The sequence below is a fragment of the Pogonomyrmex barbatus genome, unplaced genomic scaffold (assembly GCF_055798465.1).
Source record: "Pogonomyrmex barbatus isolate J1 unplaced genomic scaffold, ASM5579846v1 scaffold10, whole genome shotgun sequence".
In the NCBI taxonomy this organism is placed as follows: Eukaryota; Metazoa; Arthropoda; class Insecta; order Hymenoptera; family Formicidae; genus Pogonomyrmex; species Pogonomyrmex barbatus.
The window spans coordinates 2,029,688-2,041,719 of NW_028297099.1; the positions used below are offsets into that span (position 1 = coordinate 2,029,688).

Consider the following 12,032-nt stretch of genomic DNA (forward strand, 5'->3'; position numbering starts at 1 on the left):
TAGAGTATGAAAAATATTTTCCACAAAATCGTGAATTCACTCGATTTGATTTGAACGACTCCATGATTAAAAAGTTACATAAGTATTCAAATTTATTATTTATGCAATTAACATAACTCGAGCGATTTGACAGTCGATTAATATTGATTCGAATTCCATTGATTTTTTTTCTTCTAGGAGATGTATTTGAAAAACTGGAAGATGAAGATGAGCAAGGATGGTGTAAAGGAAGGAAGGACGGCAGAGTGGGCCTCTATCCGGCGAATTATGTAGGCTTGGTGTCGCAATAGATTACTAATGCAAAGCCAAATCCAGAAGTTAGTTACTTAAATAATATGTAATCTCCGTGAGGAACAAAATTGTGCATTTCGTTTCTCTTCGCTGTCATTTACGCGAGTGGAGGATTTGCGGAACCTCAGTTTCGCGATGCGCTTTCAGGACGCGGCTTAAGATGAATGAATCTGAAAGAAGAAACGGGTTGCAACAAGTTTCTGAAATCCGATACCTCTAAGGCATGAACTGCATTTATGAATTGTATAAATGGCGATTCCCTTTCCGAGATCTTTCCTTCGCGACTGATTTAAATGAATGATTTCCTACACGAAGATATATCCGTCATTCAGAATGAAAATTTGTTTTTAGATAGCTAGGTTAGTCAAAATTCTTCACTAGTTAATTTTTGTGGATAAACATGAATTACATGCGCATGCTGCGCTTATAACAAGTTTAGGATATTGGAATATTATACATTTTATGACTCATTGTTGTAACTCATTGTTGTAACAAAAAGAATCTTTTGGTTGAGACGCGATGAGAGTTCTATTTAATTTATTGTTATTAAAAAAAAGAAGTACTATTAAAAACTAATGTCTATATAAATGGTGTCATTGTACATAATAGATGTAAGAATCTAGCAATACGTGAAATTATTGTCACTTAATGAATTTAAAGTGTTACAGTATATTTAAAGTATGTGAACATAAAATACATGTCACTTTGAAGAAACATTGAAATTTGGAAAAGATTTGGGGACCCAGAAATTGATAATTATTTTGTTTATTAAAGTAATAATTTGATGAAATATAAATTATTAATGATTTGTTGCAAAAAAATATTTTCATTCAAGGCTTATCGTATATACATATAATATGGGCATATACATATATAGAACTTGTTTCTACATAATCCGATATACATAAGAAAACTTTCTTTGAAAAAGAAAAATTTTTCATTTTTCTGTCTTCATTTAAAAGAATATACTCATATTTCGGAGAGAATTAATTATATTGTGTGAAAAGAAAATAGATAAAAGATGTTATACATGCATATATATATATATATATATATATATATATATATATATATATATATATGCATGTATAACATACATACATACATAACACACATACACACCGTTATTTTTAGTATGTAATATCTACCAAATACCATTACATATATCGAATGAAATAAGTTTTTCTGAAACTAAATGTAAGTATCTGAAACTCTAGAGAGTTACTTGGTATAACTCATGTAAAGTTAATATGTAGCTAACATCTTTATTTTCATACACAAGAAAATTCATTCGTTTTGTAAAACATTTAATGAGTTAGCTGCAAAGTCATAGAGATATTCAATTATAATATAGACATTGAAAAAAAACATACAAAGTATTCCTTGCGAATACATTGTGTCTATGTACACAGTATTTATGTAAATATATAGAATATATAGTAACTTTAACAATTGAGCCTGACTGATTTTTTTACAATCACTCATTTAATTAATCCTTCGAATTACCTTTTATAAGGTATGTTTACAGTTCCATAAAATTGTTAAATATATATGAACTATGAGAGCTTATGTGTATAAAATTTATTATGTACGTTTAATAAATGACTTCTACATTTTATCCATTTCTGCTATATTGATGACATTTTATTATATAAAAGAACAAAAATATCTCTTATTGGAGAAAAATGTATATCTATATTTTAAATCAAAAACATTTAAATGAACCATATTGAAATGTCATAAATTAATAAAATTATAAGTGAAAATTACAAGTGAATTTTTCTATTTTACAGCAAATAAAATTGAGATTTCTTAAACAATTATTTCTTAGAATGCTTTAATGTAAATTATTTATACTGCATCTTGGGATTATTACACATATTTATAATTACGCAGTATTCAATTAAAGTATATTCTTTACATAAAATATATTGTAACATTTACACTTATTTATGTATCTAAGTCATATATATATATATATAACTAAATTTCAATAAAGTATCAAGTATACAATAACATACAATAAATGTATAGATACACATCTTAAATAGATACTTATCGAAAATAAATCATTTCTTTAATCAGAGCAATCATTATAAATTAAATACTTGGAACAAAATATTTTTTTTTTTTAGGTTCTCGGCAAATGAGTAAACTCATTAAAGAAAGTCTAGTAAGCTTATGAAAAACTTAATCTTGCAATCGGAATTGATTCATTTTAACTGGCCTAAATTTTGGATTACGAAATTTCATAATGTGGGCAGCTTACATGTTTTGTGTGTAAATATATTTACATCAATGTGTTATTGATACAAGCTTAAAAATATAAAGACAACTCCGTAAGATGCATCGAGTAAGGTGACGCTAACATAAGTCATTTTTCTTTATATGATTGATTCCCCTTTCCTTTTTTTATATTTTATATGTATAAGAATGAAGAAATATCTTTCTAGAATATAGATTTTAGAATAAATATTTTTTCTGTAAAATAATTACATAAAAAATAGATATTTTAAAATACAAACAGGCTGTACGTTTTAGATTATCAACTTTGCAAAACTTTTTAACTAAAAAAAGTTTAATTTAATCTTGAATTAAAATAAACATAGAATCTTTCCGACATTGCCTGTGTTATAATAAACATAAAAGAATCTATTAAAAAAAAAAATTAATTTTAAAGTCTTAATTAATATTGCATATTACGGCATATTATTTTATAAATTATATTATTTGCATATAAATCTCCTACAAAATAAGGAAAAATTAGAATTGACAAATTCTGCATAACCAAATATATGGCTTTTTATACATTTGGTATAAAAAAATTAATTTTTACATTTCCATTGTTCTGACAGACTTCGCAACAATCGTAAAGATAAACAGAAATTTTGCTCTGCACATCATTATCAATCCAAAGATATTTTTTAATATTTATTGTTTATATTTAAACCATTGACGATAGAATCTATACATCAATGAGTTGCGACGTGTTCTTGTAGATCATGTAGCGTGCGGAACGGTTTGTCGCATAACTGGCATATATATGTATTTGCGTTATGCACATCCAAATGTTTCGCCAATTCCTCTTCTGTATTAAGCAATGCATCGCAAAGCATACACTGATATTGATAGACCTTCATTTCTTGCTTCTCCCATTCTGCTATCGCAACCTCCTCCTCGTGTGCCTGCATGTGCACTTCCAATAACATCTCCGAATTAAATGTTTCCGAGCACTGGCCACATTGATATGCCTCGACTTCACTCGATTTTTTCTCCTTGTCTTGGTCGATACTAATTAAATTAGGATTGTCATCTTCATCGTCGAACAAGTGTTTGCCGACGTGCTCTTCCAACGCTTGATCCGATTCCAAAGTATTACCACAAATAGCGCATTGATACTGTTCTTTGCTATTACTATTTTCCCCTTCACTCAAATCATCGCAATGCTTTTGCAAGTGATCCTTCAGCACCTCCTCGTCTGTGAAAATTTTATCGCACACGAAACAGGTGTATGTTTCCTTGGGCTTACTCAGGCTTACTATATTTTCAGTGCTGTCCAACTTCACACCCGTGCTGGTTATCTTATCGGACTGGATGTCGTTTTTTTCAATTTGAATGGTCTGCGTTTTCGGCGTGGTCTCAGTTTCCTGGGCTTGATCCTTCTGCGGTGATGCGGACGCAACCGACATGATTTTCAGCAACGAGTCATTGTTGTTAACTTTCTTCTTTTCGATCGCGTTTACTATGTTGAACTCGGAATGCTCGTGGCTTTCCAAATGCTTCGCAAGAAGGTTCTTCGTGCGGAACACGGAATCGCAGACGTAGCACTTGTGAGATAGTAACTTGCATATGTGCGCTTTAACGAAACGTGCCTCTACTATCTCATGGCACCTTTTGCAACGCATCATCTTTTGCTTGCTTGGCCGTCCTGGTTTCTTTGGCAGCTGCATTGGTTTCTCATCTTGCAGCACGATCTGAGTGACAGTGATGCCCGGTGCCATCTTATGAGTGCGAACATGTGCCTCGACTTCCTTGCGAGTATGGAACGTAAGCCCGCACACGCCACATATATGGTTTTCAGCTATGGCACCTTCTATTCTGATAGCCTCTTCATAATCAGGTTTCTGTTCGACCTTATTTTCCTTGACGAGTCGATTGTTCGTTCCTGTCGACTGTTTTGCTGTTGAAGTTCCTGGCATTTTCGATTTGGTTACTTTGGGTGTCTTTAGAACGAATGAATCGTCTGATGTATCGTCAGAGAACTCCGAATCCAATCCGAAGGTGTTATATTCACCATATCTTGACGGAGGTATACTCTGACGTTTACGACTAATCGCGCTAAATGGACCAGCAAGTTTACTCTTTGTAGTAGACATAGTTTGCGTAATCTCCCTCGGCGTGACAGCGTTATTAATATTATAATGCTTACTCTCCTTTGCTATATCTAGACGTTCTATCACGACCTTTGGCTGATACTTGGGCATATTCTTAACAGATTTCACTAATGACGGCGAAAATCTTGTAGATTCCTGACTGCTCGTGTTCATTTTTGCAATTATATCGGGATCGATATTCTTTTTTATAGCCAGTTCTATTATCTCTTTCAACTTATGGTCCAATTTTTGACAAGTACTTGTACTGACGCTGTCTATTTTACAGGATTTTGCAACGCTGTCGCTCGTATTTAATAATTTTTGCTTCATTTCCTTCTCGACGAAATCCGCCAATTCGTATTGTACGCGTTTTAGAACGCTCAATTCATTTCCCTCTACTTCAATATTTAAACATCTTTCGACGAATTTGTTAATGGGCTTGCTGCTTGTCTTGGTGGGTGCAGGATTTACTCTACGCAACTGAACCGCATCGATGATATCAGTATTCTTCTCACGATTGCTATCGTCGAGACTCTTCGACGAATCCTTTGAATTATTTAAATTCTCTTTGTCAATCTGTAATGGATTCACAAGACTCAATGTTGTCGTTACAGTATATGTGGTATCACCGATTACCAGTTCGGATTTCAACGAATGAGGCACGAAATTTTCATCATCAAGTTGCGTTTCAAGTTTTTTTGTCTTGTCTGTCACATTAGCCGAAACGGAAGCATTCTCCGTTTCTATAGAGCTTTCTAGAGAGGATCTAGTTCTTTTATTGATCTGATTCAACAACGAATTCTTGTTACTTTGTGGCGAACTTTGCATGTGCAATTCTCTGCTCAGTCTCGTTCGGCGCGCATCAGAATCCGTATCGAGATCGCGATATCCGATGTACTTCTCCGTGAGATTCATCTCTAGATTTTTCAGCACTTTTGCGATCTTCTTCTGCTTCTCTGTTTCCTTATCAGCATTGGTCTTTGCTCGTGCCTTTTGCACAGGCGACAATTGCACGTCGTCGGAAGCTATAGAGTCGGTATCAGATACTGCCTCTCCCGTTGCAGCCAAAAGAGCCTTCTTTCTCTCCACCCAACGCTTTGTAGATGCCTTTCTCCGTTCAATATTTCTGCCACGTCTCGCGGGTAGTAATCTAGCTCTCATTGGTTCCAAATGTATTTTATTTTCCGTATTATTATCGCTGTTTCTTGCATCCTTTTTAGATGAATCTAAATCATCATTGTCTGACAAAAGAGATATCGTATCTAATATAACCCGACCTGTGCTGTTACAAGTGACATTTGGAACATCTGGAATATTGAGTCTTGATTTTTTCTGAAATGGTAGTCGGAATATTTTATAAATAATTTTTAAATATAGCAAGTAAATAATTACGAATGAAGTACGATACTAAATACATAATTAATCAGAAATGAGCAATATTAAGAAAATATAAAAATTAATAATTAGAAAATTTATAGATGTACCTGCTCAACATCTGAACTGGCATTCTCACCACCATGTTTCCTTTTTATAATTGTTGATACTTGATTTTCATCCTTGGAAGTATCTCTTACCTGAAGTGAAAATAAAAGATATTATGCTAAAGCAAATGATTGATATGAAAAAGGAATATTGAAATTACTTACAGTATCATCACATACTTCTGATGCCTCAAGCTGTTCCAGAAGAACTTTGTTGGATTGTATGAAACGTTCTTTGAATTCAGTCCACATATTCAGTTTATACAAGCATATATGACATACAACACCAGGCAGATTATCCTCAAGCTTGATCTACGGAGAGACAGAGAGAGATGAGATAAACATTCGAAACAAATAGCTGTCGACTCGGAGAATTGACGAGATACAAAAGAGACTCACGTCGATGCAGGTACACTTGGTCAGATCCTTGAGCTTGGCTTCTACGCGCTCATTATTCAGACTCGTCATGCAACCGTGGTCGATCAAACAAATGCGGCAGCGCTCGGCCATGTTTGGCGGCCCGTATCTGCTCGACATCGCGTCGACGAGACCGCAAAACACGGCGAAATACGGGAAAACAAGTGAACTCGATATTCCTCACCGCGTTCCTAGATACAGCTCTGGACGTGTCGCGGCGGATTCCCGAACATCGCCATTAATAACCTTTCAGTCTTTCGTTTTGTCCTCCACGTCTTTCTGAGACTTGAGTTGCGCGCGAGTCTCGTATCTCGACGCCGAAAGCGACGCGCGATTCCCAAGCCGGTGTCTTCTCACGTTCAATAAAATTCTGAAACTCGTCACTCGACTCACAGAACGAAACAATCGCTGAAACGGCGGGATCAGGCCACCATGGCGCGCGGGATGAAAATATGGCGCACTCGATGCGATGTAATCGCGTAAATTCGCGCCGTAATCAGGGAATACATAAAGAATCAGGCGGATGAATAACATGGATGGTGGGGAGGGCGCGCACAGAAGCCAGGCATTCAAGATGGCTGCCATTGCGAACTACAATCTTATCCGCCAATTTCAAGGCGTCCCTCATCTCACCTCTAGATCGATCTTAATGTCATGAATAAATATCTCTTAAATTCTTATGTAAATAATTACTGCTTCAATTATATTGATTTATTCAAAGACTTTTAACTTTGATTTAATTTTTGTTTTATCTTTTTAATTCTCAGACTAAGAATTAAAAAGATAAAAAAATAAGTTAATCAAGATTAATATATATTATAGAAATGGACAACTTATGACATCTAGCAATAGAATTTTTTTTATCATCTCTAACCACCAAATTCTGTTGATAAGATTTAATCACATTGCTTGCACTTTCTGCACTCATATTTCTCGTTCTTTTTTTCCAATGATGTGTATATATATATATATCCTTTTCACTTTAGATAGACAAAAAAATATTAGGGAGCAACAAACCTAATACAGATGCATCCTTAATCAGGAGATAGTCTATTATCTTGCCAAAAATAGAATGAGAGATAACTGAGATCTATTCTCTTCAACTGAAAGGATCAAACTTATGGTTTGTTCACAGTAATTGCACTCTTGCACTCATTCTCATTCTTCTTTTCTTTAACACACGCGTATATAACCTATCTCACTTTGTACAAACTGCAGACGTTAGAGTGTAACATATTTTGTTGTGGTCTTTTACATCTGACTTGCTTATGAATGATCCAGTCTTTCTGTGTTTATGAAATTCCAAGTTACGCAGTTTAAGATTGAGAAAGAGTTTATTTAGAATAAAAACATTGAAATATATAACACAAATGGATTTACAATACAAGTATGTGCTTATATTTCAAATAAAAATAAATATACAATAAGTAAAAACCATTATCTTATTTCTGTAAAAATGTAAAAAAACATTCTTTTGCCAAAGTTTTAAGAGATCTCTAATTAGTTTCTAAAATTGCGAGAATTATAAATTTTGAATTATAAATTTTCGTTTTAAGGACTTTATTTTTTTTAAATATTTGCAGAACAATTCATCCTGTGAAATATTTGCATGACCATCTCGTGAGTATTATATATATATATATATATATATATATATATATATATATATATATCATAAATAGGAGAATATTTTGAAATTTTCTAAAGAAAAAGGAATTTGCTATTTACAGGAACAAGACACTCGACCGGATGGTAGAAAATTCTTATCATTTCGACCAGTGAGCATAAACGTCTCTTCAATTGTTCAGGCAGACAGTTCAGCGATATTCAAGTTAGGTGATACAACTGCAGTGTGTGGTATTAAAGCTGTAAGTATATAACTTTTATGTAAATTTGTATACATTTTTATATTTCCAAATGCTTATATATTATTTAAATTTAAAATTCTCTTTTCTTTAAATAATTGGTTATAGTATTTATATTAATAAAAAAATATTTGAATTTAATTATAATTATTTTATTACAACAATGAAATAACAATTAAAATTGTTATTTTAGGAATTAGCAACACCAAAAGCAGATACTCCAGATCATGGTTACATAGTACCAAACGTGGAATTATCTCCTTTGTGCTCCTCAAAATTTCGTCCAGGCCCACCAAGCGAACAAGCACAAGTACTTTCTAAATTGATAGATATTATTTTGAATAATTCAGCAGCGCTTGATTTGAGGGACCTTTGTATCTGCAAGGGTAAATTAGTATGGGTTTTATACTGTGATATTCTATGTCTTAATTATAATGGCTCGGTTATAGATGCTTGTACTGGGGCAATGATCGCTGCTCTCAAAACATGTAAGTTATGCGTCCTTACATTACTGTTTGAAAACACGTAACAATTTCCAATTCCCTTTCTGTACTTCAAGAAAAAATTTATTTTGCAGTGGTCCTACCCAAAGTAAATTATAATAAGGAAACAGAAGTAACTGTTGTACATCCAAAAAACAAAAAATCGTTTATCGTAAGAACGTTCCCAGTTTCCGTATCGTTTGCAGTTTTTGAAAAGTTGGTTTCAATTTAATAATAGAGATATTTTGAATGTATGTATGTATAGATGTGTGATTTTCTAATTAATATTTGTGTTTATAGACAATTATTAATAGCTGATCCTACAGATGATGAGGAAGACTTATCGTCAGGAAGATTTTCTATTGTGATGGATGATGAAGAAAAAATTTGTTTTGTACATAAACCTGGTGTGTATTTTATATTTACGAATTGTGATGCAATAATCTGTAAAGTATTATATCTCAATGGAATCTGCATGATTCGTTATTTTATTATATATAATAATATATTAAATTAAATACAGGTGGAATTCCAATATCTGAAAATTTGCTTTCCAAAGGATTAGAAATGGCAAAGATAAGAGCTAAGTTAGTTAGATCAGTAATCGATGCTGCCATCTCAACATTGAATGTAAATGATGTGGAGATAAATGCGTAAATACTTCTTAAAAAATAAAGTAATAATTTATATATTGTCTATCGTATTTTTTATACACTAGATATACAAAACTATGAGACATTAAAAATTATCACAAAAATCCTTATCATATATATAGTTTCTAGTTGTATTATAAATTTGAGATAAAATAATGTTTCTATTTTGCATGAGGAAAAAGTAAAAAGATAAAAATCTAGGAAAATATAAAAGATGCAACTGAAAAGAGTAGATCTAAGGCTAGCGATAATATATATTATATAATTAATATTATTTATCTTTGTACACTAACCATACATTCAAACAGATACCACTGTGAAAAATATATCAAAAAATGTGCTAAAATTATTAGTCTCCCATTTAGTATAAATATAAATATATATATAAATACGATACAATTATTAATTTTTAAAGATATCTGGTATAATTTTAATTCAATATAAAGTTAAGACGACATATGTTAATAGATTTACTCTTAACACAGATATGATTTTAATTTAAGGTGAAGTCAACATGACATATGTTGATAGATTTTTGAAAACTCTTCCAGCGATATCTCGCCATCACCATCATCATCCACCTGATCAATCATATCTTGTAGAACAGCATCAGTGACATTTTCTCCTAATTCTGTGGCAACTCTCTTCAAATTTTCAAAAGATATTTTCCCTGTATTGTTATCGTCGAAAAGACGAAAAGCCTGTAATATTTCTTCTTTGATTCCTTGATTCACCGTTTTCACAGACATTATTTTTAAGCAATCTTCATACGATATCTCATTAGGAAAGTCTGGTGTAAATTCTGCTACGAGTTTCCTTATCTCTTGTAATGATAAATCATATCCCAAGGCTCTAAAAACTAGTTTAAGTTTGTTGGAAGAAATTTTTCCAGTGCCATCTGGATCAAATAAATCAAATGCCTCTTTTACTTGAGATTCTTCCACTTTATTTAAATCGACTTTTCGCAAGTTCCTTCTGCCACCAGCAGCTGTCTTTGATGTACATGCCTATATAAAAGATAATTGAAATTTTTATAAAAACTATCAAAAATAATACATAGATATATATGTATGTCATTTGTCATTTGACACAGCTTTATGAAATATCAGAATTTAAATAATTTTGATAATTTCAGAAAAATAGAAAATATAATTCTCATAAAAGTTCACTGATTTAAAATAACAAGGATAAAGAATTATAATAAAAAGGATAAATATGCTACAACTTTGTTAAATCAAAAATCAATTACCATGATTTATCTATAATTTGTCTTCTGTTAATCTTATAAATGAAGAGCTAGCTTTCCACTCCTTGAGTATTTCTGGGACTACTTATCCCTACACTGCTGAGACTGCCACACTATCCTCACCGTCTCACCTCAACATCTGTAACTATCATTGTTTAGTGAAAGGACTCGTTTGATCGATATGTGTTATTCCGAAATCGACGATGCTGATTCATACAGCAAACAATATAAAAACCCCTTGACAACAGAATATTCGAAAAGAGATATAAACATTAGAATGATCTAAAGAAGAGCAAGAAATTATAAGTTTAAATCGTTTAACAGAAATAAATATTAAATTACCGCTTTGTAAGATTAATGTTTCATTTATTGTATGATAAAAAATTTTTGAAGTTAATTATAGAAAGTTCTCAAGTCTTCAAAAATTCTCACAATCTTGGATCAATTCTTTTTACTTCTTTATAGTTAAATTTCTTGTATCGTTTATCTTTTGTTAAAGAAAAGGAGAAAAATAAACGGTAGCAAATTCAGTAAAAAAAAGACAGATTATTACGATAGAATAGATTGATTGCTTTCAGTAGAAAAAGTAGTTTTGCAACTGTATAAGATTCTTCAATATGATTGGTTTATACATTTAGATCCATAAGGAACTATGGACAAAAACCAATCATATCAAAGATTTTTAGCAGAAAAAAAACGATCAGCGAAGGATTAATGATTATTGGTCTTTACTGTTAGATCCATGAATTTAGACCAATTACAAATTATTCTACCGTAATGTTGTGTTTTTTAAACAGGACCATTGTTCAATTAGGTTAAATAAATAACAGAGTCATTTATGAACAAATATTTAGTTTTTATGTTAAAATATGTTTAATATTATCATGTTTTGTATATTCATACGAATGAAAAAATATCGTTAATTTTTGATATAAAAAAATACGCATATTGTACAAATTCTTTAAATATTTATATTGGCAAAAAATGTAATTTCAGGTCCTATGCATAAAGGAGAAAATATTAGGAATAAGAATAAATATTAAATGATAATATCTATGCACAAGAAACAACAAGAATAGAGAATACAAGCAATAAATTTCAATTTATCGAAAATTACGAAGATACATTCACGAAGAAAGGCAAGGACCAATCATATTGAAAAATCACTGATCTGTTTTCTCTGCTGAGTAGCCAATGAAAATTGGGTCAAAATACACCCGCGCT

At 31.8% G+C, this 12,032-nt stretch overlaps 4 protein-coding genes across 10 annotated transcripts in view; 2 read left to right on the forward strand and 2 right to left on the reverse strand.

Annotated features, from left to right (window-relative positions):
• Synd (protein kinase C and casein kinase substrate in neurons protein Synd) overlaps nucleotides 1-1,747 on the forward strand; it is a 50,474-nt gene extending 48,727 nt beyond the window's left edge. For all 6 annotated transcript variants that reach the window (XM_089085486.1, XM_089085490.1, XM_089085489.1 and 3 more), the window contains one exon: nucleotides 178-1,747. In XM_089085486.1, the coding sequence (XP_088941612.1) occupies nucleotides 178-290 (113 nt within the window). In that variant the 3' untranslated portion in view covers nucleotides 291-1,747. The remainder of the gene's footprint in view (nucleotides 1-177) is intronic.
• Nucleotides 1,543-7,445, reverse strand: LOC105422995 (uncharacterized). Its single transcript, XM_011632612.3, has 4 exons — nucleotides 6,545-7,445; nucleotides 6,311-6,457; nucleotides 6,149-6,238; nucleotides 1,543-5,996 (listed from the first exon to the last, which is right to left on the reverse strand). Exons 1-4 carry the CDS (start codon nucleotides 6,680-6,682, stop codon nucleotides 3,264-3,266), a joined length of 3,108 nt encoding a protein of 1,035 aa, XP_011630914.2. The 5' UTR covers nucleotides 6,683-7,445; the 3' UTR covers nucleotides 1,543-3,263.
• Nucleotides 7,446-7,718: 273 nt separating this feature from the next.
• Nucleotides 7,719-9,598, forward strand: LOC105422994 (exosome complex component RRP43). Its single transcript, XM_011632611.3, has 7 exons — nucleotides 7,719-7,949; nucleotides 8,146-8,182; nucleotides 8,293-8,430; nucleotides 8,621-8,915; nucleotides 9,005-9,125; nucleotides 9,210-9,316; nucleotides 9,433-9,598. The coding sequence occupies exons 1-7, from the start codon at nucleotides 7,933-7,935 to the stop codon at nucleotides 9,564-9,566; spliced, it is 849 nt and encodes a 282-aa protein (XP_011630913.2). The 5' UTR covers nucleotides 7,719-7,932; the 3' UTR covers nucleotides 9,567-9,598.
• LOC105422996 (uncharacterized) lies at nucleotides 9,582-11,355 on the reverse strand. 2 transcript variants are annotated; one of them, XM_011632614.3, is made up of 3 exons: nucleotides 11,151-11,355; nucleotides 10,812-10,947; nucleotides 9,582-10,569 (listed from the first exon to the last, which is right to left on the reverse strand). In XM_011632614.3, the coding sequence occupies exons 2-3, from the start codon at nucleotides 10,812-10,814 to the stop codon at nucleotides 10,072-10,074; spliced, it is 501 nt and encodes a 166-aa protein (XP_011630916.2). In that variant the 5' UTR covers nucleotides 10,815-10,947; nucleotides 11,151-11,355; the 3' UTR covers nucleotides 9,582-10,071. The 2 variants fall into 2 exon arrangements, with proteins under 2 accessions (XP_011630916.2, XP_011630917.2); XM_011632615.3 differs by having other exon boundaries at nucleotides 10,812-10,953.
• Between the last annotated feature and the right edge of the window lie 677 nt (nucleotides 11,356-12,032).

What these genes read in the sequence shown, in the direction of transcription:
- LOC105422995 (XM_011632612.3), bottom strand. Translation starts at nt 6,682, where the DNA reads ATGTCGAGCAGATACGGGCCGCCAAACATGGCCGAGCGCTGCCGCATT. An exon ending in CCAAGTGTACCTGCATCGAC is followed by an intron (nt 6,458 to 6,544) that starts GTGAGTCTCTTT and finishes GTCTCTCCGTAG; the next exon opens with ATCAAGCTTGAGGATAATCT. An exon ending in CCAGTTCAGATGTTGAGCAG is followed by an intron (nt 5,997 to 6,148) that starts GTACATCTATAA and finishes CTACCATTTCAG; the next exon opens with AAAAAATCAAGACTCAATAT.
- LOC105422994 (XM_011632611.3), top strand. An exon ending in CAGTGTGTGGTATTAAAGCT is followed by an intron (nt 8,431 to 8,620) that starts GTAAGTATATAA and finishes TTGTTATTTTAG; the next exon opens with GAATTAGCAACACCAAAAGC. An exon ending in TCGTTTGCAGTTTTTGAAAA is followed by an intron (nt 9,126 to 9,209) that starts GTTGGTTTCAAT and finishes TTGTGTTTATAG; the next exon opens with ACAATTATTAATAGCTGATC.